The following is a 23,031-nucleotide window of genomic DNA, read 5'->3' as shown; positions in this document are numbered from 1 at the left end:
GACTAAAACCTAATCATAGGACTATAGAATACTTCCCTCACCCTCTGCTACACCTTCCACTACATTACTAAAGGCCTATTTACTACAGTTCCTTTTACCCAGCACATCACGTCCACCTTTCAATAAAAAATTACACGGCTTACTAAAAGGCAAAAAAAACACCGTTTGAAAACACAGAGCAAGCATCAGAACCACAGTCAGATATGACAGGGATGTTGGAACTAACAGATCAGGAATTTAAAACAATTATGATTAATATGCTAAAGGCAGGGCATGGTGGCTCACACCTATAATCCCAGCACTTTAAAAAAAAAAGCTAAAGGTTTTCATGGAAAAATAGGAAAATCAAAAAGATGAAAAGAAAAAAAGGAAATTCAAAATGAATCAAAATCTGTAATAAAAATGTAAAATGCCTTTGATGGACTCATTGGTAGACTGAACACAGCTGAGGAAAGAATCTCTGAGCTTAAGAATATGTCAATAGAAACTTCCAACACTGAAATGCAAAGGGAAAAAAAACTGAAAAAAACAGAATATCCAAAACAGCGGGATGACTACAAAAAGTGTAACATACATGTAATGGGAATACCAGAAGGCGAATAAAGGAAAAAAAAAAAACAGAAGAAATATTTAAAGTAATAATGACTGAGAATTTTTCCAAATTAGTGTCAGATACCATGCCACATATCCAAGAAACTCAGAGAAAACCAAGCAGAATAATGCCAAAAAAATCCGACACATAGGCATATCATGTTCAAAAAGAAAGGCATATCATGCTCATAAAGAAAAAATCTTGATAGAAGCCAGAGGAAAAAACATCTTACCTATAGAAAGGCAAAGATAAGAATTATATCTAACTTCTCAGAAACAATGCAAGCAAGAAGACAGTGGAATGAAATATTTAAGGGTTTGAGAGGAAAAAAATCACCAATATAGAGTTCTGTGCCCTGTGGAATTATTCTTCAAAACTCAAGAAGAAATAAAGTCTCTATCAGACAAACAAAAATTGGGGAAAATTGTTGTCAGTAGGTCTGGCTGGTAAGAAATGTTCAAAGAAGCTGAAGAGAGAAAAGGAAAATTATACAGGTCAGAAACTTGGATCTACATAAAGAAAGAAAGTGTATTAGAGAATGAATAAATGAAGGTATTTCATTTTATAATAAAATTAGAACTTCTATTTTTCTTACACTTAATTGATTTAACAGATAACAGTTTTTTCAAAATAATTTCATCAATATATTCAATCATAAATATGATAATGTATATACTTAGGTATACACATATATGTAAGTGAACTAAATTATAGCTATAATACAAGAGACTGGAAGGTGGAACTGGGAGTGTTTTATTATTAAAAGGTACTTGCACTACACATGAAATTATTTAGTATTATTTGAAAATGGACTTAGATTAGTTGTAAATGTATATTGCAAACTCTAGGGGCAACCACTAAAAAATGTTTTTTTTAAAGAAGAATTACTATGCTAAGAAAAGAAAATGGAAACATATAAAATGCTCAATTAAAACCACAATGGAAAGAAAAAGAGTAGACAATAAAAATATGAACAAAGAACAAGTAGTGTAACAGATAGAAAACAGTAATAAATACAGTAGATGTTTATCTAACTATATCAATAATCACTTAAAATATCAATAGTCCAAATATACCAATTAAAAGACAAAGATTGTCAGAGTGGATCGAAAAACAACTCTGAACTATTTGTTGTCTACAAGAAACCCACTTTAAATTTAAAACCACATATAAACTAAAAGTAAGGGGGATTAAGAAAGTTAAGTCATTTTAACTCCAACCAAAAGAGACCTGGAGAGGCTATATTTCTTTCAGAGAGAACAGACATCAGGGCGAGGAAATAATGAGGGGCATTATATGAGGATAAATGGGTCACTCTCCAAAAGACATACCAATTCTTCATGTGTATGTTTCTAGCATCTAGCAACAAAGTATCAAAAGACACGAAGCAGAAGTTGATAAAACTGTAACAAGAAATAGAATATTCACTACTAGAGTTGGAGACTTCAGTGTCCCTCTACAAAGAATGGACAGACCCAGCAGGCGGAAAATCAGTAAGGACATAGTTGAATTCAACAGCACCATCAATCAACTAGACATAATTGATGTCTATAGACTACCTCATTCAAAAATAGCAGAATACACAGTCTTCCAAAGCTTACACGGAACATTCACCAAGATAGACCACATTCTGGGCCATACATCACACCTTAACAAATTTTATAAAAATTAAAATTATACAATATATGCTCTCAGACCACAATGGAATTAAACTACAAATCAATAACAGAAAGATAGCTAGAAAATTTTTTAAAATGGTGATTAAACAACACACTTCTAAGTAACACATGGGTCAAAAGAGAAATATCAAGAGAAATTTAAAAATATTTCAAACTAAATGAACATGAAAATACAACTCATGAATATTCGTGAGATGCAGAAAAAGCAGTGCTTAGAGGGAAATTTACATCATTGAATGCATAAGAATGCAAAAGGATCTTAATAATATAAGCTTCTGCCTTGGATAACTAGCAAAAGAAGATCAAATTAAATCAAATGTAAGCATAATTTAAAAATCATGAAATTGAAATCATGAAATTGAAATCACGAAATCAACAGAGAAAATCAATAAAACAAAAAGTTGGTTCATCAAAAACATCAAAAATAGAGATATCTCTAGCCTAGCTAACAAAGTAAAATAAAAGATGTGACACAAATTGCTAATATCTATAAAACGAAAAAGGGGACATCACTACAGATCCCTTGAACATTAAAAGGATAATAAAAGAATACTATTAATAACTCTGTCAACATATTTGATAACCTAAATGAAATAGACCAATTCCTTGAAAGACAATCTGCTAAAACTCACACAAGAAAAAATAGGTAATCTGAATAGGCCTATATCTATTTTAAAATAATTAATGACCTTCCAAAACAGAAAGCACCAGGTCCAGATGGATTCACTGGTGAATTCCACAAAATATTTAAAGTAGAAATTTTACCAATTCTCTTCAATCTCTTCTCAAATGTAAAAGCAGAGGAAATACTCCCTAACTCATGCTATGAGGCCAGCATTACCTTAAAACCATAAGCAGATAAAGATGTCACAGAAAACTACACACCAATATTTTTTCATGAACACCAATGCAAAAATTCTCAAAAAGTATTAGCAAATTGAATTCAACATGTATACGAATAATTATATACCACAACCAAATGGGATTAATCTCAGGTATAAAAGGTTGATTCAGCATTTGAAAATCAATTAATGTACTTCACATCAACAAGCTAAAGAAAAATAAAGTGCTCAAATCAATAGTTGCAGAAAAGTATTTCACAAAATTTAACACCCATTCCTGATTCTTTTTTTTTTAAAAAATCAGCAAACTAAAAATAGAAGGAGACTTCTTCAACTTTAAAAAAAAAAACTTCTACAAAAACCCTCCAGCTAAAATCGTACTTAATGATAAGAAACTTGAAGTTTTCCCACTACGATCAAGAACAAGACCAAGATATCCCCTTTCACCACTACTTTCAACATCATACTGGAAGTCCTAGCTAATGAAATAAGAAAAGGAGATAAAAGGTATACAGATTGGGAAGGAAGAAATAAAACTAAGTTCAGATGATGATCATCTATGTAGAAGATTCAAAATAATTGACAAAAAAATCCTTGAAACTATCAATAATCGATTATAGCAAAGTTGAAAGATATAAGGCTAATATGCAAAAAAAGCAATCATTTTCCTATATAACAGCAATGAAAAATTGGAATTTGAAATTAAAATCACAATACCATTTACACTGGCATTCCTCAAAAATGAAATACTTGAACAAAATATAACAAAATATGTAAAAAGACTATATGAGGAAAACTAAATTCTGATAAAAGAAATCAAAGAATCAAATAAATGGAGAAATATTTCATGATGATGGATAGGAAGCTTCAACATTGTCAAGATGTCAGTCCTTCCCAACTCCATCTATAGATTCAAGCCAATCACAATCAAAATCCCAGCCAGTTATTTTGCATACATTGGCAAACTGATTCTTAAGTACATAAAGAGAGGCAAAAGACCCAGAATAGCCAACACAGTATCAAAAGAGAAGAAAAAAGTCAGATAACTGAAACTACTCAAGTTTCATGGGTTTAGCTTATAGTTGAATTAAAAGATTGAGGCAGCACAACACAAATATCTTCAGTTTCCCAATTCTGTGCTCAAAGGTTCTCTTTAACTCCACTTATCTCCTTTCCTCCTATCTTGGAGAAGATAGTTTTCTCCTCAGTGCAGAGGAAAATGCCTCCATATTGCATTTGCTATGACCATCCCCCACAGAGCAGTGCTCTTGCTTTCTACTTCCTGCCACCAACACTAGTGTTCTACATAGCTTCTTATTTCAGTAACCACCCATTCCCTAACCTTTTGCAACTGGTCTTTTACCATCACTCCTTTATACCTAATGGTGTTCTTTTTCATTTTCCTTTCTTTTTTCTTTTTCTTTTTTTTTTTTTTTTTTTTGGCGACCGTGTCTCACTCTGTCGTCCACGCTGTACTGGTGCCATCACAGCTTGCTGCAGTCTTAATCTCCTGGGCTCAAGCGATCCTCCTGCCCCAGTCTCCTAAGTAGCTGGGCCTATAGGCACACACCACACGCCCACCTAATTTTTGTAATTTTTGTAGAGACAGCATTTTGCCATGTTGCCCAGGCTTGTCTAGAACTCCTGGGCTCAAGTGATCCTCCCACTATGTCCTCTCAAAGTGCTCGATTACAAGCATGAGCCACCACATTTGGCCCTAATGGCCTTCTTAAACAAGGGAGGGCTTTCATGCTTGGGCAAGAATGCATCAGCACGGTCTGGAAGTTGTGCTGAAATTCAGACCCCTGTTCACACCCTCAGAATTTTTAATTCTTTGTTGGGGCCCAAGAATGAACATTTCTCATAAGTTCTTACGTGTTACAGGTGATGCTGTTTCAAGGACCACACTTTGAGAAGCCCTGCTCTTGAAGATGACCAAAGACCACTAAAAAAGGAAAACAAACTGTTTTCCCTATCCTACTGACAATACTTCTGACACCAACAATGTGGGTTTTTGACACCAAGCAATGCTGACAACTGTCTGTTATTAGCATAGACCCCACAGCATAAGGGCTCATTCCTCTAAGACTGCCTCCCAACACACTTCAAATGCCAATGGCAAGCCCAGATTGTCAACTGTGCTTCTGACTGTGCATCTGTAAGTTGCACATATCCATGAACTCTTTAGGTTTGATCATTTGCTAGAATGGCTCACAGAACTCAGGGGAACAATTTACTTACTAGGTTACCAGTTTATTATAAATGGATACCACTCAAGAACAGCCAGATGAGAGAGATGCATAGCAAAAGGTATGTGGGAAGGGGAACAGAGATTCTGTGCTCTCTCTGGAATACCACCTTCTGAGCACCCCAATGTCTTCACCAGCCTGAAGGCTCTCTAAAAAAGTTCCAGTTAAGGCTTATCAGGTGGCTTCATTACATAGGCATGGTTGATTAAATCACTGGCCATTGTTGATTGTACACAATTTTCAGCCACTCATCCCTCCCTGGAGGTCAAGGGGGGAAGCTGAAAGTTTCAAGCCACCCCACTGGCAACCAGCCCTTCCCCACTCCTGTCTTTAGGGACTTCCCAAAAGCCACCTCATAAATAGAAACTGGGATATGGTTGATAGGGGCTTGATATGAATAACTAAGAATGTTATTCACTTGTATTTCTCTAGAGCTATTTCAGGAACCAGGGCGGGGAAACATATAACAAAAGATGCTCCTGCAGCTCTTATCACTTAGGAAATTCCAAGGGTTTTAGCTCTGTACCGGGAACCAAATAGCACCTAATAGGAAAATCTACCTGGATTATCTGAGTTTTCGACTATATTGCTTTAGCTCTCAAAATCCAAAATTGGAGGTTGGGCACAGTGCCTCATGCGTGTAATCCTAGCACTTTGGGAAGATGAGGTGGGAGGATCACTTGAGGCCAGGAGTTTGAGACCAGCCTGGGCAACATAGTGAGACCCTGTCTCTGTATTTATACAGATAAAAAAGAAAAAAAAATCCACAATCTCTTATCTATCTTGCTCCAATCTTGTCTCCCATTACTTCCTTTGGCATCCCCCAACCTGACTGAACCAGTCACTGTTTTCTGTGCCTGCCCCTTGTCTCATGTTATGCCCTTTGCCTGGAGCACCCTTTCCCACCCACTGAGACAGCCAAATGCCTAGGCAGAGAAAAAAAAAGAGGGTCCCAGAGAATCTCTGAACCACCCCACAAGTGTTTACATCAGATGCTTTTCCACAGATGAGGGAACCTGCTGAGGGCTTGTCTGGGCATGCCCACAGTGGACTGGAGCCCCACATGCACACCAAGGAGAAGTGGGTGGAGCCATGGGGAATTTGCACCTTATGCAGGGGAGAAGCCTGATCTCTTAAGTTCCTGTGTGGTGGCCTGGGATTCAGTCTGTGAGCAAGACTCCATCTCGATTTGCTGAGTTTTTTTTCTTTTTTTCCTTTTTGCCCAATAAAATCCTGCTCTACTCATGCTTCAATGTATCTGTGTGCCTAAATTTTCCGGATCATGTGACAAGAACCCGGGTTTTTAATTGAACTAAGGAGGAAAATTCTGCAACACCACCTTTACTTGTTCAAATACACAGCTCAATTCTCAAAGCTTAGTTCTAAATGCCACTTCCTGTATAAAACCTCCTCTTAATAGCCTAACCCTCCGCCAACTGATACTAACTGCTTCCTCCTCTGAATTCCCATAGCCTTTACCTGGATATCTCTTATTCAAGGGCATTTCAAAGATTTTGGGGGCCCAAAGCTTGTAAATTTGGAGGCAGGGCTCTTTTCAAGAATAAAGATTATAGCATTATAAATACAAAATTAGATACAAGGCCTTCAAAGTTGGCTCAGGCAAATGAAGTTCTGTGAAACTTAAGCTTTGTTATTGCCACAATAAATCTGCCTCAGGTTTCAGTGGATCTTACGTTTCCTCTTTTAGATTATCATCTCCTGGGACAGAAACTTTATCTGTTCCCCTGCCCCATGTTTTCTGTTCTTCCACCTTTAAAGAGGAGCAATGGTATCCGGGTTTAAGATCCCTGCTCCCTTATTCACTTAATTGAACCTCAGTTTCCTCCATTGTGGAAAATAAAAGCAATCATATCTGCCTTTAGGGTTATAATAAGATCAAATGTAATAGCAAATAAAAGTGTTTAAACAGTGCTTAGGATATGATAAGCTCTCAATAAATATTAGAGTCCCTCTTTGGATGTGTCAAACAAAAATTATAGGAAGTCATTGTTTTAGATTAAGCTCTCTCACAAGGCCTCAACAGACCAGAATAAAAGTAAAAATGGAATCACCCATGTTCACCAAAGTAAAACTGAGTTGTTACCCGGCCTTCCAAGAAATCAAGAAAGAAGACAGCCTGATTTCCCAAACAGGTCAGTTTCAAACTTCAGTCTTAAAGTTCCCTCTGTTTTAATTCTTAATCCAATGTTAACCAATCACTGACTTTTCTATTATTCTGTCTCCTTGTCCCCACCTTTCAAGAAAAGTAACTTTGAAATGACCAATTCTCTTTTTGTTCTTTGTTTCTGCTTCCTTTGCCCCTTTTTTTGGGTCTATAAAGCCAAGCTCCTTTGCTCAACTTATTGGAACACTTATTCCAATTTATGAAATGAAGGATTGTCCAAATCTAGAATAGAAAATAAAGCTGACTGAGGTCTTTAAACTAAATTTGTTGTCATTTTGTCTTTTGATAAATGGCACAATCCATAGCCTTATGTGTGTAATTTCCAGTTCCCCCAAAGTACCTAGAGAGTGCCTTGCAGTGAATAGTTACTGAACACACATGGCCTATTTTGTATATACAGGTTCAGAGAAAATGAAATACCTAAGCATATTACTTCTTTCTCATTTTGCTACATCTCTAATTACTAATCTCACATCAGGGAAACTTCCTATACTAATGAGGACTCCACAAATTCTATTACTTTACTAGGGCTTGCTTGAATTTAATTTAGTGGAGAAATGAGCATCAGCACAGCAAAGGGGTGGCAGGATGTCGGGAGGAGAGAAAGTCAATTTATCAAGGCTTTCTACCAGGTTTATACCAACCTATTCTTGCTATTGTTTATAATAATGATATCACTTTTGGCATTCATCTTGACGACCCCAGGAAAAAACACTTTCAGCTACCTATGGTATGCACTGATATGAATACCTATGGTGTTCTGTTTTAAGCCATTTCACATGATACACAGGGACTTTTCACACATCCTATATATATGTTTTCACAGAATTTGTACAATGCATTAAATGTTTATCAAATATTCTAAAATCCATGGGCAAAATCAAACTCATATATTCTGAAACTCATGAGCAACACTGTTTCTATGTCAGTGTTAGTAACGGTGACCTAACATCTTTACTAACTGTATCTCTCTATATATTTTTGTATCTGTGTTTGCAAGTAACCACAGAGAGATAAAGTTTTAAAATTCAGTTTTCAATTCAGTCTTCAGCTCCCTTTTATTTTATCTAAAAAAAAATCAATCAAAATATATAATACTCTTGTCTAGATTTATAGAGCAGTCCAGAATTAGGGATTTGAAGGCAATTAAGAACTATGTTTACGGAGCCTGAAGTATATGGATAATGACCATCCCTGTCTCCAAGAATCAATTCCAGAAATCAGTATATATTAAGTTCCTTCTATGTGTTCAGCCCAGTGCTGGGATCCATAAGAAGGATTTCAAAATAATGTAAATTACTCATGCTTAATAAATATAGTAAATAACTAGGAAAAAATAATCTATATCTCAATTAAAACTTCAAAGAAAAACAAAACAAACAAACTGAAAAAAGCTAGAAAAAAGTATCACTTGTTTGGCAGAATGGAACTTAGATAAAATTTAAGACAATAGATGGAGTCAGCAATAAGATATTTTTGGAAGATATTTTCAAGATGGAAAATCTAAAACATGTTACAATTTTGATTTATTTAATGGCCTCTTTAGTTATTAACCTAGCAATTAATTAGATATTCTGCAAGTACAATCACATTTAAAATAAACCCATTATATAGATTCAGGACTCTGCAGATTAAATTTCATATTAAAAATAATGACTCCATATAATAAAACATGTGTGTTCAATATTGACTCTACTATACAATAATCATGTTACAAGTAGATTCTACTAACACATTGCTTCAGGCTACTGGGATTCACTTACTGAACACAGTCTAACAAAGCAAGCAGTGTTCAAATCTCACCCTCTGGCCAGGACTTATTGAGAAGGAAATGTTCTCTAATATGGCATTTCCACCTTCTGTGTATTTTGCTGTGAGATCTTTGACAGTCATTTGGCCCCCTGAGGGCCAGATGTCATCTTTCTTCACATGTGAATTCTCAATAATCATAACTTTCGAGAGTTGGCCATTCTTGTATGGCTTGGTTGACTTGGTAGGTTTACCTTCTGTTGGCATGTCAATGAACTTAAAGACTCGGCTCACAGATCGCATCTGAAATAAAAATATCAACATTTTTGTTTTTAAGAATGGCAGACAATTTCACAATTAGTTTGATGCTTCCTAAAAAATAACTTGTAAAATGTGACACTTGCTACTCGTCACTTGGTTATTTGTCGAGCTTTTCAATGAACTAACAGGAAATAATTGGATATAATTAAAAGCTTAACTGAAGAGAAATAACCAGGACTTATATAAATGGGCTCTGTATAGGCCTGTTTATTTTTGTGATCACCTAATTCTCAGTTATGTAAGCCACACATAAATAGCCAAACTATTCTCAAGGGAATAGATGACGTCAAAGAGAAGATTTATTTCTACTATGAGCAGCACTGCACAATGCTGTATAACTGGTATATTATAATAAAATGTACCACACCTCAAAACCACTACTGAAGATTCTTCTCTTTCTCTCAAACTACCTTAGTAACTAACTATAAGTTTATGTGTCAACCAAGTGGTTAAGTGAACTCTTGATGATTAGACAATTTTAAACAACTTCGCTATAATCTTCAAACAATTTAAGTCATTGGCATATATCTGCATTTAAATAATTACACTTTTAATCTAAATTACTTAAATATTCATTTTTAGTGCTAAGGAAAATGTAATTGCATATAAGGGTTATATTTAAAATTAAATATTTATCTGCTTTATAAATCTATTCATGTAACATTTAATAAAGTTTATCTTTAATGCATACAGAAATAAAAGGACTTAATTTTTAAAGGTGTTCAATTTTTTAAAAAAAAACATGCATCTCTGAACAATTATGACTTACTGGAATTTGGAATATGATTTTAAAAACAACTTGGCATATAATAAGTACCCAATAAATATTTGAAAAATAAGTGAATAAAGGAATGAATATACTAATGAGTAAATAAATATAAATGAACAAAAAGAAAGAATTTGAAGACTTTGAATTCAATCAACTTCTGTTTTTAAAAGATATCATCTCTGATCCTGTGGCTCAATCCTTCCCAGGTATTAGTAGCTGACTAGACACAATTTTACTGCTCTTATTTTTAGTCTTACTAGTAATTATTGATGCTGGCTTTATTCAGTCGAAAACTTAACTAGCTTTCCTTTACAATATTAACACATCATCTTATTTACAACAAATGTTTAGACTTCAAAAATTATTCTTTTTGGAAAAAATTGTGGGCAAAAGTGTATTTGCTTCTGTTATTTCTATTTTTCATTATCAAAAGGTGAAATGGGAACAATTCTTCATCTTTAATATGGAATGATTGGTGGATAAAGCAGAGGAGTTTAGAGATAGATCCTTAATTCAATGTTAAAATTCCATCTTAGCAATTCTAACTGTATTGCCTGTTTTCTCATGCCATTGATCAAGCCTGCACTGTTTGTGAAGTTCTTTCTTCATTCTAGTGATTCTGTGCTTCAGTTTCCTTCATCTTGAAAATATCTTCAAATTGTCTTCAGCAATTATTCAAGATTCAAGAAAATAATCCTTTGAATTCAAGCCCACTATTAATGGATGTGAAAAGGACCCAAAGCCCACACCCTAAATAATGATAGAGAAAGTAAAAGCATATAGTCACGATTGTTCCACATGTAATATTTTAAATTGTGAATTATGAGTTACTTTCAGGGGTAGCTAACTCTTGACTCAGTCATTCTTGATTAACTTTGAATTAAAATACACTCTTACACTGTCATTAATTTTCATAGAGAGCTGCTAGTCTATAATAAGGTCTGGGAGATAAAATTACAACTACTATTGAGATGAAACTGCCAGAGATGTAGTTAAAATGCATTTAAAATATCTTATTGTATTTATCCTGCATAAGAATAGTATCCCTCTCTTGAAATAATTGAAGGGTATACACAAATGTAGTTAAAGTTGAGACTTGATATTTTTGCATATTAATTCTATACACAATTCTAAAGTTATATTTTATTAAGCAAAATAGGAAAGACACTATATAACAAAAATCCTTCACATTTTAATACTTCCAAACAATCTATAAAACATTTAACTGTTGCTATCTAAATGACTCAAAATTACACATAGTATTATTAGAAAATAAGGACTTTCAAAACCACTATTTTGGTAGCACTGGAATGTAACATACAATGTTTTCTGTTTAGGACTTGTGTTTGAGCATTACAAATTACATTCTTCATTAGTGAAGCTCACCATAGAGGGTGAATCCAGAACTTCTAATGTCAAACGTGACAAATGGAATGTACCAATCAAATTTAGAAAATGTAACTTTCCAACTCATTGTCTTTCTTACAGTCTAGCTGCTTAATGTGACTCTAAGACAGCCTATTATAGCTCCCTATTACAGCCTATTACAGCATGGCCAAATATGCGTAGCCAAGAACATGTGATTTAATCTTAAGACTGGGCACTCATTCACAGCATATGAGCAGACAGTCATTCAATTCAGTGGGTGAGAACATTTTCTGACAGGAAGAAAAAGTGGCTTGTGCAGACACTTTCACCATGGTCAGTTGTGCAGCCACTGAAATGCCATTACTAAATAGATGTGGACAGATAACATTATGAATTACTAACCAATTCCTTGTAGTCGCGGGCCTTCCAGCTTGGATATTCTACCTCCAGTACCTCTGGAAGGAGAGGCCACATCAGAACCAGAGCAGAACAAATCAATTCTGGTCATTTAAGTTTCAAAAACTGGCTTTTGAAACTCAAGTCAGATATAGATCATTTGAAAATTTTGAACCATGTGAATATTGGCCGTTAAGCACCAAAAGCCAAAGCCTAAGGACTCAAAACATAGTGTTTATGCAAAAACAGTAGCCATAGACAAAATTATCACGGATTAGAAGCAGTCACTCTCCTCACCCCATAAATGGAGTCCATAAATGGGGGTAACAAGAGGGTTTAGATACTAGGTCCTCTAAGAAAAGTTCTGCCTTGCAACCAAATCCTGGTACTATCCTCAAGTAGATCTGGGGAATTTTAGAACAAAGGAGGCCCATGCCTGAATTCCAAGGCAAAGCCCAGGAAATACTCATGCCATAGTGAAGCTTCCTGTGCCTTGCATGACATGGGAGCAGTAGAGTGAACATGGTTGCTTGGAATGTCTACGCACAGATGACTTGATATAGCTTCAGATTTGAATCTTTTTACCCTTCAGGGGCATGGAAGAAGCTGAAGAAGGTTCAGCAAGGGAGAGTTCACAGTGAGAACAAGAAGGACAGACTCCATCTACCTGGACCATGCCCCTCTAGGTCACATAGGAACATCAGTGCCTCAGAGACAGTGAGCACGCACAAAAGGTGATGTAGGGCAACACACTCCTTAATCCCTAATATCATGGCATTCTGTAAACTCCACTTAGAACCCAGCAAAATCTCTGAATTCAATGATATTATTTCTTTCACTCAGTGGAATGCGTGCTCAAATAGAAAATAAACTCAATCACAGAAAAAGTAAAGTCATAGTTCTTGTACACTTAATTTCATAGTCAAAGATTCAGAGCTGCTACCAGGGGTGGATCCAGGTTTTGTGGAGCCTGAAGCTTAAGTAATTTGGGGAACTCTTAAAAAAAAAAAAAGAATCCAAATCCAAATTATGCATATAAAATTAAGTATAGGGCCTTCAAAGGAGTTCCTGCACGTGAGAGGACATGTGGCTTATGTCTCATAGGCTTCCTGTTAAACCAATTCTGCCTATTAGAGTAACCTCATTCAAAGCATTCCTTGTTATATTCAAACAATGGACAGTTCAAAACATCCCTCCCCATCTAGTGGTTAGTACCATGCAGTCACTTAATAAATCTTTGTTAATAATAAATGAATTCATTATTCTACCTCCTATGCAGAAAGCAGTGCCTGTGCAGTAAGAATGACAGTGCTGCAGGTCTACATTAACAAGTAGTCCAGGCTGCAATTTTACCCCTCAGCTCCTCAGCCTCAAAATATTCATTGCTATTTGGATTAGACGGAAGTTACAACTATTGAACTATTTTTAGTCTCATCTATTTGTTTTCATTGAGCTTTTAACCTCACTTAACCTTTTCTCTCATTTAGAGTGCCTACTAAACATTTTCACCTGATACATAAAAACTACTGTGCCATTGTAGCTACCTACATTGTGCTGGATAGAAATTCATATTCAGCAATTATCAGAATGACTGGATTGGCAAACTCCTTAACCCCAGCCTGCTGCTTCCTGTGCGCAGAAAAGAGTTGTCCAAGGAGGATCAAGGAATATCTCTGTGTAGAGCAGCAAGCTAGCCTGCCAGCAGCAAAGTCTCATGAGAGCCAACACCCGCTTCGGTAGGAGCACTTTTCTTAGACTTTGAGAAATAGAAGATGAAGCCAAAATGAGACCCAACCAATGACACAATGAACCCCATTCTTCATTTGTGGGGAAGAATACTTGACATAATTTGTGCAGATCTTTGTACACTAGAGTTTAGCCCAAAATTGATGGGATTTTTTCTTAAGGATCATGATCTGGTTTAAATTATTGGTTTCATTATTTAATTTTATTATTCTCCAAAACCTCTTCTGAGCCCCTTGAGAAGGGGTCAATCCTTAAAACTGGACCTCACCATCTTTATAAAAATGTTTAAAGTTACTAACCTAAGCATTAGAAGAACAAGTGTTTTGGGATTATGACAGTCTTGACAAAAAGATGGCTTCACAGCCTGATATCAGCCTTACTTTATAACGGATGCATTTAAGCCAAGAAGAAAATAATTCTTGATTTTCCTTGTCACTTTGTGTGACAAAGAGGGAAGAGGAGGCTTACAGGCTTTTTCTAGAGTAAGTCAAGAAGCCAGACTCCTCTCCCTATCGCTTCTCGGCCTTTTGGCTAAGATCAAGTGCAGACTCCTCTCCCTCACAAAAATATTTGTTCTATTTCCTTTCATCCTTTTGGTTGTTCAGAAGCCAGAACATCAAGATTAGGCATTAACACCCAAACTATGTGCTATCGTACCCCAAAAGCCATAATAGAAAATACACTTCACACACCTGAGACCTGGCTGGCAACACTATAAAGAGACTTCGTGACTGATAGTTATGGAAGGATTGTAAGAAATAAATATGACAAGAGTCATCTACAAAACTGGCACAATGTAAAAAAGTCACACATTTTACAGGAAAAATTTTCTAAGTATGAATTATATAAAAGGGGAGCTTTAAGGCTTTTAAATCATAAATCCTTCCCAGTAGGCAAAAACTATGCTTTTCAATACTCGCTAACACAGACCTGACACCCAAGACCAAGGTAGATCCATTAGCATAATCTTTAGGCCATAAACATAAACTTAAGAGATAATAGCAAGAAAACAGACTCTGCCCAAAACATGTTCTTGAAACTCTGGTCTATGTTTCTACATCTATTACTTACACGACTAGAGCACATAAAAAGTCAGTCAAATGCCATGACTGACTTTTTATAAATGAGTTATTTATATTATACTATAAACCTAGCCCTTTAGTATATTATTACAGCTTGCTCTCTACAGAAATGGTTTACATATTTTAACCTGTGTCAACTCACTTGAGAAGTCAGTGTCTCTTTTTGTATCAGAAGTGACAGAGATGGTGACCTTCACAAAACAGAAACAAAATCTATTTGCAACATGACAAAAGGCATATCCCAAGTTAACACCAACGTTTTAAAATGTGCTGGTGCCCATTTTCAATAACTAAGAACTTTGGTAAACATGATACTAAGTGTGTCAATGGGTAAAGGAAAACTCAAACTTACTCTTCCATGTAAAAGGTCGGACATCACTCATCAAATCTATTACCTACTCTGGAGCTTAATTACAATCTAGCTTGGTGAATGCAATTGGATCTATGTAGCTTCCACTGAAAATATTTCAAAATAATTTGCAAAAAGAGGAATCCAAAACAACAAATCAAAATACCTTCTCACAGTTTTCACTATTTTAATATGATTTTTCTCCAAGCATCTTAATTTTGCAATATTGTGTCTTCCCCAAAGTATTCTGTCATTAAGCCTCATCCTTACATGTCTCGTAGAGATTTATGTATGTATCATTGATTGGTACAGGACAAAAATCATTTGCTGGTGGTCCATCAATTCAAAAGGAAATTCTATGACATAGACCAGGGGTCAGCAAAACTATGGCCCACAGGACATATCTAGCTACTCCCATTAGTTTACATATTATGTACAGCTGCTTTGCCCTACAAAGACTGAGTTGAGTTGTCATAAAGACAATACAGCCCACCAAGCTGAAAATATTTACTATCTTAGCATTTATAGATAAAGTTTGCTGAGCCTTCTGCTATGACTCACAGAAAATCAGAGCTAAAATGAGTCTTAGCATGTAGTTCAGTGGTTCACAAGTCTTGCTTGATACACACTAGAATCACCTGGAGCACTTTTAAAATTACAAACATCATGCTCAGTCACCCTGCCCCGTACCAAGAGAACTGACTTCAGTGGTCTTAGTGGACCCTGAGTAATCTGTGTTTTTGTTTTGTTTTGTTTTGTTTTGTTTTTTGTTTTGTTTGTGATGGAGTCTCACTCTGTCACCAGGCTGGAGTGCAGTGGAGCTATCTCGGCTCACTGCAACCTCCGTCTCCCGGGTTCAATTGATTCTCCTGCCTCAGCCTCCCCAGTAGCTGGGAGGCATGTGCCATCATGCCTGGCTAATTTTTGTATTTTTAGTAGAGACAGAGTTTTGCCATGTTGACCAACCTGGTCTTCAACTCCTATTCTCAAGTGATCCACCTGCCCCAGCCTCTCAAAGTGCTGGGATTACAGGCATGAGCCACCACACCTGGCTACTCTGTGTTTTTATAAAGATTCTGCATGTGCTACTAGAATGAGGACTTGTGATCTAATCCATTTCTTCATTGCAAAAATGAGATTATCTAAACCCTGGAAGTAAAATGATAGGCACAAAGACCAGTGAATTTTCTAAACTTTTCAACCTTTTTGTTTGTTTGTTTGTTTTTAACATTCCAGCAATCCCTTAGGGTTCTCATTAAACCTCTTCTACGAATTCAAGACTCTAGAACATCATAATGGCATTTTCTTTGTCAGTTCTAGTAACACACTGGTTCAGAGTTCTTTGATCATCTCTGATAATTGCAGCAGTGAATAACTTAATCAATGGACTCTAGCATTCAGGGATAGTAGCAGAAATGTGATTCCTATAAGGATGTGGAATAATCCCTGCCTACATGCTAATCAAGAGTTGAAATTTTTCATGGGAAAAAGATCCAGAAGAGAGAGATTGTCAAAGCTGGAAGGAACCTTAGAAAACTTCTCACCAAACTGTTTCATTTTACAAATGAGAAAAATAAGACCTTCAAGGAGGCTAGGACTTGCCCAAGGCCACACGTGGCAAGGCCAGAGTGGAATGCAGGGCTCTTTCCACAGACACTCTACAGGATGAAATGAGAAGAGATGGATGGAAAGAAGTCTTGAGACAGATGTCATGAGAGGAAAATATACCACAAAGATTTGTGAAAACAGAAAAACAAAGATAGACATGATCAAGAAACCATTAAAAGGAGACCAAAAAAAAATTGAAGAAATGACTCCTCCCCTCAGATTCTTACAGCAAAAACTACTTTCAGTACAAGAAAATTAGGCATCAGTAGTAATGCAGAAAAGCCAGCTTCCCCTTTTCTCCACACATCAGGCTTCTTGTTGGTCATTGTACAATCAGTCACTTGTCTTTACTGGAACCCAAAATAAACACAGGCAATAAAAGGACAAAGGAGAAACCGAGGGAGTTTGTATTGACAGAAAACTCTTCTCAGATTGCATCAATCTTGGAAGAACTTTCTAGAGCCTCACTAACAGAAATCTATCCACGAGCCTTGCAGATTCATTGCCTTCCCTGCTCACCCTGGTGGCTTTCTTCTTCTTATGTTATTAGAAACACACAGTTGAACAGGGTAGACAGCTAACAGAAACAGGGATGGTTTATCTGCTGCTTCACTTGGAGAATTAAAGAAACAGGATAATATTCACATGCTCAGAATTAGGCATCAGGAGTAAGGCAGAAAAGCCAGGTTTCCCTTTTCTCTACACATTAGACTTCTTGTTGGTCATTGTACAATCAGTCACTTGATCAACAAAACAAACAGTAAAAGACAAAAAGTAGTCTTTTAGTTGTGCTCAATATGTGATAGTCGTGAAACAAACTGAATTGTCAATGGCTTCTTTCCAACAATGTGATTATGAGCGTGAGTAATTTATCAATCGCTAGATGGCTTGGTATGGCTCAGTTTGAAGCATCACCATGTCACCCTATCTAGATCTTATTTATTTAATCTTTATTCGTTCATACAGATAGGAATCTTAAGTGCTTATTTAAGCTACATAATGCTTAAGTAGCTAAGAATAGGAGAAAGAGAAGACTTATGTTACTAAAAATGGAAGGCATCTTATGAGTCCAAAGAAAATAAACCAGCACATAGCTTTGTTTTGGAGGAAAAAATATAATTGCTTTAGCAATAACAACTATAAATTCATATAGTATTTGAGGTACGGAGTTTTAAAAAATTAACACTTTTCTTTTCGCCCTATCTATAGAATGGTGTGAGACATACAATTGAAATGAATATAGATAGCCACAATTTATGTTAAAATAAAGAGTGAATTAGTAATAGAAATAAACAATTTTTAAAACATTGAGATATCAATTGAAATAACTGGAAATCCCCTAACATGGGGTGTTCCAATAGGAATTATTAAATTAGATTCTGATAATTTTACTATTTTTTAAATTGCAGGGGTGATTCACAAACTATTAAACTATATTATTCATAAAGTGACAATGTTCAGATGACTTTTTATCCAACCTGCCAAATAAGGCCAGACACATTAGTAAGTAGAACAGAAGCTTTGTCCTGTTTTAATAGTCTCCTGAGACCCTGGGTATATTTTAAGGAGATATTGAACAGAAACTCATGCCTTAAAATGTCAAGCCTACTGAAAGACATTCTATAATTGTGTTTTATGAACATATGATGGTGTCAAGATGACAGTTAGATACACATTTAGAGAGCAGGATAGAGGTATAAACTAGAGACACGAATTTATGATTCATCAAGAGATGGTTTATTTTCTTTGTGTGTGTGTGTGTGAGATGACGTCTCCTCTATTGCCCAGGCTGAAGTGCAGTGGCACGATCTCGGCTCACTGCAACCTCCACCTCTCAGGTTTAAGCGATTCTTGTGCCTCAGCCTCTCAAGTAGCTGGGTGCATGCCACCATGGCCAGGTAATTTTTGTATTTTTAGGGGAGACGGGGTTTCACCACGTTGGCCAGGCTGGTCTCAAACTCCTGACCTCAAGTGATTCGCCTGCCTCGGCCTTCCAATATTCATCAAGAGATGGTTTCAGAAGCATGGGTTTAGAAAATAACAGCTAGAGAGTGTCAGTAGAACAGGGCTGAGATATAGCTGATGTTTAGAGATCTGAAAGAGAGAAGGGGCCAGGAAAAAGGACCAAGGAGGAGCCAGAGAGGTAGAAGGAAAATGAAGTGGGAGTAGTGTCATGGAAGCAAGAGAGAAAGTATCACAAGAAGAATAATTTGTCCATGGCATAAATACTGCTGGAGCTGTTAAGGGAGACAAGGAAATTGGCTCTGGCAAGATGTTGATCCTGAGTTATGGGGCTGATGGAAATAAAATGAAGTAGATTGTGGAAAGAATAGGTTGAGGAAAACAATGAAATGAAAGTGGATTGAGAAAAAAATGGAAGTAGGTTGAGGAAAACATGGAAAGTGGTCCTTTCTCAAATATTTTGCTATATATAGGTCAAAGAAATGGGGTAGCAGCTGGAGATCAAGAGAAAGTATTTTTATGCTAATGAGAAAGATCCCACAAAGAGGGAGGTATTGCATATTACTTGCTCCTGAATATAGGAGCAAGAACACAGGCAGAAGGTGGTGCATGAGGAGAGGTGCAGTAGGCTGGTGCAACTGGTGGAAAGAAATGAGAAAATTCTTTCTGGTTGCATCAAATTTTTTTTTTTTAGATTTTTTAAAAAGGATATAATAAAGTCACTGGCTGCATGGGTTGGAATTACTGGAGCACCCGAGAAGGGAGAAGGGAGAAGAAGGTGGGAAAAAGCTATCTTAGGGAATATAAGGAATTTCATAGGAAAATCTAATAAAAAAGGTTGTTGTACAGTTTTGTGTACCAATATTTGAGATATGTGATCATAAACACAATGCAACTCGAGGTTAAATGTTATCTAAACATTACCTTTATTAGTTGAGAGCTGAAGAAAGCTAGGCACTTGGGCATAAGCACCAGGTGGAAGGTTAAAAAAAAAGCCACACTGTCATTTTTATAACTTCAGAATTCTGTTGACATTTGACTCTGTGTTCTTGTCTAAACTAGGCCAGATGGGTAAATAAACTATTCTTTCCAAGTATAAACATTTGTTTCTGAAAAACTAAAAGTATACATCAAACTAAACACCTTGTTTACTCCATTGTAAACTCAACTCTAAATTCAGCTAACAATTCAGTAAGTAAAATGACAACACTGAGTTTTTACTTCAGAAGTCACAAGGACCTTTAGGATTAACATCATATAAACGTAAAATTTGAGGGCATAGTCCTATCTATTTCCTACTCTCAACATATGCTAAGGTGAAAACAAAAAAGTTACTGTATAAGTTTAGCAATGGCATGGGTAACAGCAGTATGATGGGAATCATTAACCAGATAAATGCCCATAAACACCCAGGAAAGGCTACTTGTGCTATTTGGCAGGGAAATCACTCACACATTAGCTTTGATATTCGAACAAAAGAATGTGATTTTTTAAATGTGATCAAATGCAAATATTGATATTTTTCATAGACTGTATTATAACGTAATAGGTCCTTGCAAAGATCCTTCAATGCCACAAGACGAAAGGCACGATATCAAAGCACAGGTCACGAAGCCAGGATGCACATGTGAAAAACTAGAGGAATGAAAATACCTTACAGAAACTTTCATGGAAATTGAACATGCAGAGTAGAAATGCACCAAACAGAGGTTTTGACATCAATGTGTAGAGGCTACTATGTAAACCAAGAAAATTAATATAGCAAAGAGAAAGGAATTGTACACATCCATGGTGAAAAGATGTTTTTAGGTAAAGAAACATGTAAGTGCGTGAGGACCTTAAATGTAAAGTCAAACTTGTAGAAAGTTGGGCAAAGAATTAAATAGATGTAAGCACAATATTTATTTAATATTCTCCTGCTGTTTTTCAACAGAAACATTTCTATACATTTATGAGACCCAACTCCAAAAGCATACTGGAATGGAATTAAAGACAGAACTACAGAAGCTAAAGAGAGCTAATCAAACTAAGAAAAAAAGTTAAAGAAACCAACTTTAGTATAAATCATGTTCCAATTAAATTACAGCTCAATGGGTTATGAAAATGCTTAAAGAAAATAAGACACATGGACCAGAAGAGAGCATTAAAAGGGTTTTCTTTTCCCTGGAGATATTTTTTATAATGTTTGTTCTGACAGGAGTTGATCATACAAATTTTATAGCTGAATAAATGTGTGTGGTTTGGGAACATGAACACTGCCTCAGAGAACAAGGAAAGAAACTTAAGCAAAAAGTATAATTTTAAAAAGTATAATAATATTGTTGCACTGTCATTCCTAACTTGGGTTTCTAAACCATCTACAAAAGCAGTGGTGAATGAATAATTTTAAATACAGTAGTACAAAAATACTTTAAAAATTCAATGATGAAGCTATCCAGACCAACCATGTAGTCTGATTGAAACATATGCATTTGGTTTTTTAAACAAAAATGAGTAAATGTGCATCATTTCCTTTAATTTTGCAGTCCTGCTGCAATGGGATTTGTGCCCCTGATATGGTATTAGCACATACGCATTACTATAATATTAATGGCTCTGCATTCTAGAAAACCAAAATAAGAGAAATAATACAACTAAAATGTGGTCTTTGTACACACTAATAAAGTATACAAATGTGTGGCAATATTTATCAAGCAGAAAGAGAGAAGGCAATGATAAACACTTTAGGAATAAGAAAGGCGCTATCACTAAATAATGTGAAAAAAAATTAAATAATAGTATGAAAATGTTATGCTGCTAAATTTGAGAACCCAAGATAAGGAAGGAGTTCTTAATCAAGATATCAAAAGCACAAAACATAAAGGAAAAGACAATAAACTGAACTTTATTAAACTTAAAAGCTTCTTTTCATCAAAAGACTCTATAAGCCAAGCCACTGACTGAGGGATTATGTTTGAAATGTATAGAGCTGACGATCAATCCATAATTCATAAATTCCTACAAATTAATTAAGGAAGAAAAAACAATCTAGGTGACAAATGAGTAATCAACATGAATAAGAAATTAATGTAAGAGAACAGCAAAAGCCAATAATTATGTATCCAGCTGACCTATATTTTTAGTAATCACTTCACATCTATCAGACACCAAGTGTTGTTGAAGATATGTAGCTATCAGAACTCTTGGACTTTCTTGATGGGGATATATGTCAGTACAACAGACTTGAGGACAATTTGGCACCACTCAGTTAAGCATGGGTGAATTCTATGACCCAGCAATACAACTCCTAGGTATTTCTCCTAGAAAATCCTGAACAAGGAAACAGGTGAAAGAATGCTCACTGCAGTATTAGATCTTCATAGTGGCTATCTATGAGAAGGAAAGAAGAGATAAGGATTTAATGAAAGATACACAGTGACCCTCAATTTATCTGTAATGTTTTATTTCTTGAGCTCAATATAGGGTATATGGTTCTTCATGCTATAACTCATACTTTTTTACTTGTCTGAATTTTTTTCATAAAAGTTAAAAAGATGATAATGACTTACCAAGCTATCCACATCTATGCTGGAGTTTACAGCCCACTGCAATGTACTCATGATATTCATGGCTAAAGTCAAGATAATACCAATTGTTCCTTCTCCTTCTCCTATAGATGCACAAACGACATAAATGAACCTCATATTATTTCTCTCTTCTGTGAACGACTTTATTCACACTTCTCCTAGGGCACATATCACATTAAATTTACATTTCAATTTTATGCTAATTTTAACAATTTTTAAGTCTCAGTTCATCACAGCATCTACTAATAGAATAATGCTCTGCATATAGTAAGTATTCAACCAGGATTTTAAATCAAAGAGTGATTGAACATTAGGAAAGTGTTGCCCTTTTTAAAAAATGTTACTGGCGTTGGAGGTGTTGTTGGTACTGGGTAGGTACCATATTTGTCTCTTCTACTATGATTCTATAAGTAATAGCAGTAACAAATATTAGAATGGGCAATGGGGAAAAGAGATCCTGTATCCAGATGAGCTCCTCTACGAAGAAACCAAAAGCAGGGGAAGAGTGTCTGAACAGCATCTGCAAGATGTTTAGATGTGCTCTGTGCCTTTGCAAGGAGGACCTTTG

General features: G+C 35.7%; 1 protein-coding gene across 1 annotated transcript in view; it reads right to left on the bottom strand.

Annotated features, from left to right (window-relative positions):
- The window catches only part of CFTR (CF transmembrane conductance regulator), a 166,215-nt gene that overhangs the window by 29,649 nt on the left and 113,535 nt on the right, over positions 1–23,031 (bottom strand). The window contains exons 21-22 of the mRNA XM_058441560.1: positions 22,446–22,546; positions 9,351–9,599 (exon numbers count right to left, since the gene is read on the bottom strand). Coding sequence (XP_058297543.1) covers positions 9,351–9,599; positions 22,446–22,546 — 350 coding nt within the window. The remainder of the gene's footprint in view (positions 1–9,350; positions 9,600–22,445; positions 22,547–23,031) is intronic.

This window comes from Hylobates moloch, unplaced genomic scaffold, assembly GCF_009828535.3.
Source record: "Hylobates moloch isolate HMO894 unplaced genomic scaffold, HMol_V3 SCAFFOLD_1, whole genome shotgun sequence".
In the NCBI taxonomy this organism is placed as follows: Eukaryota; Metazoa; Chordata; class Mammalia; order Primates; family Hylobatidae; genus Hylobates; species Hylobates moloch.
Note: the sequence above shows the minus strand (reverse complement) of the source record. Positions and strands in the feature narration are given on the sequence as shown.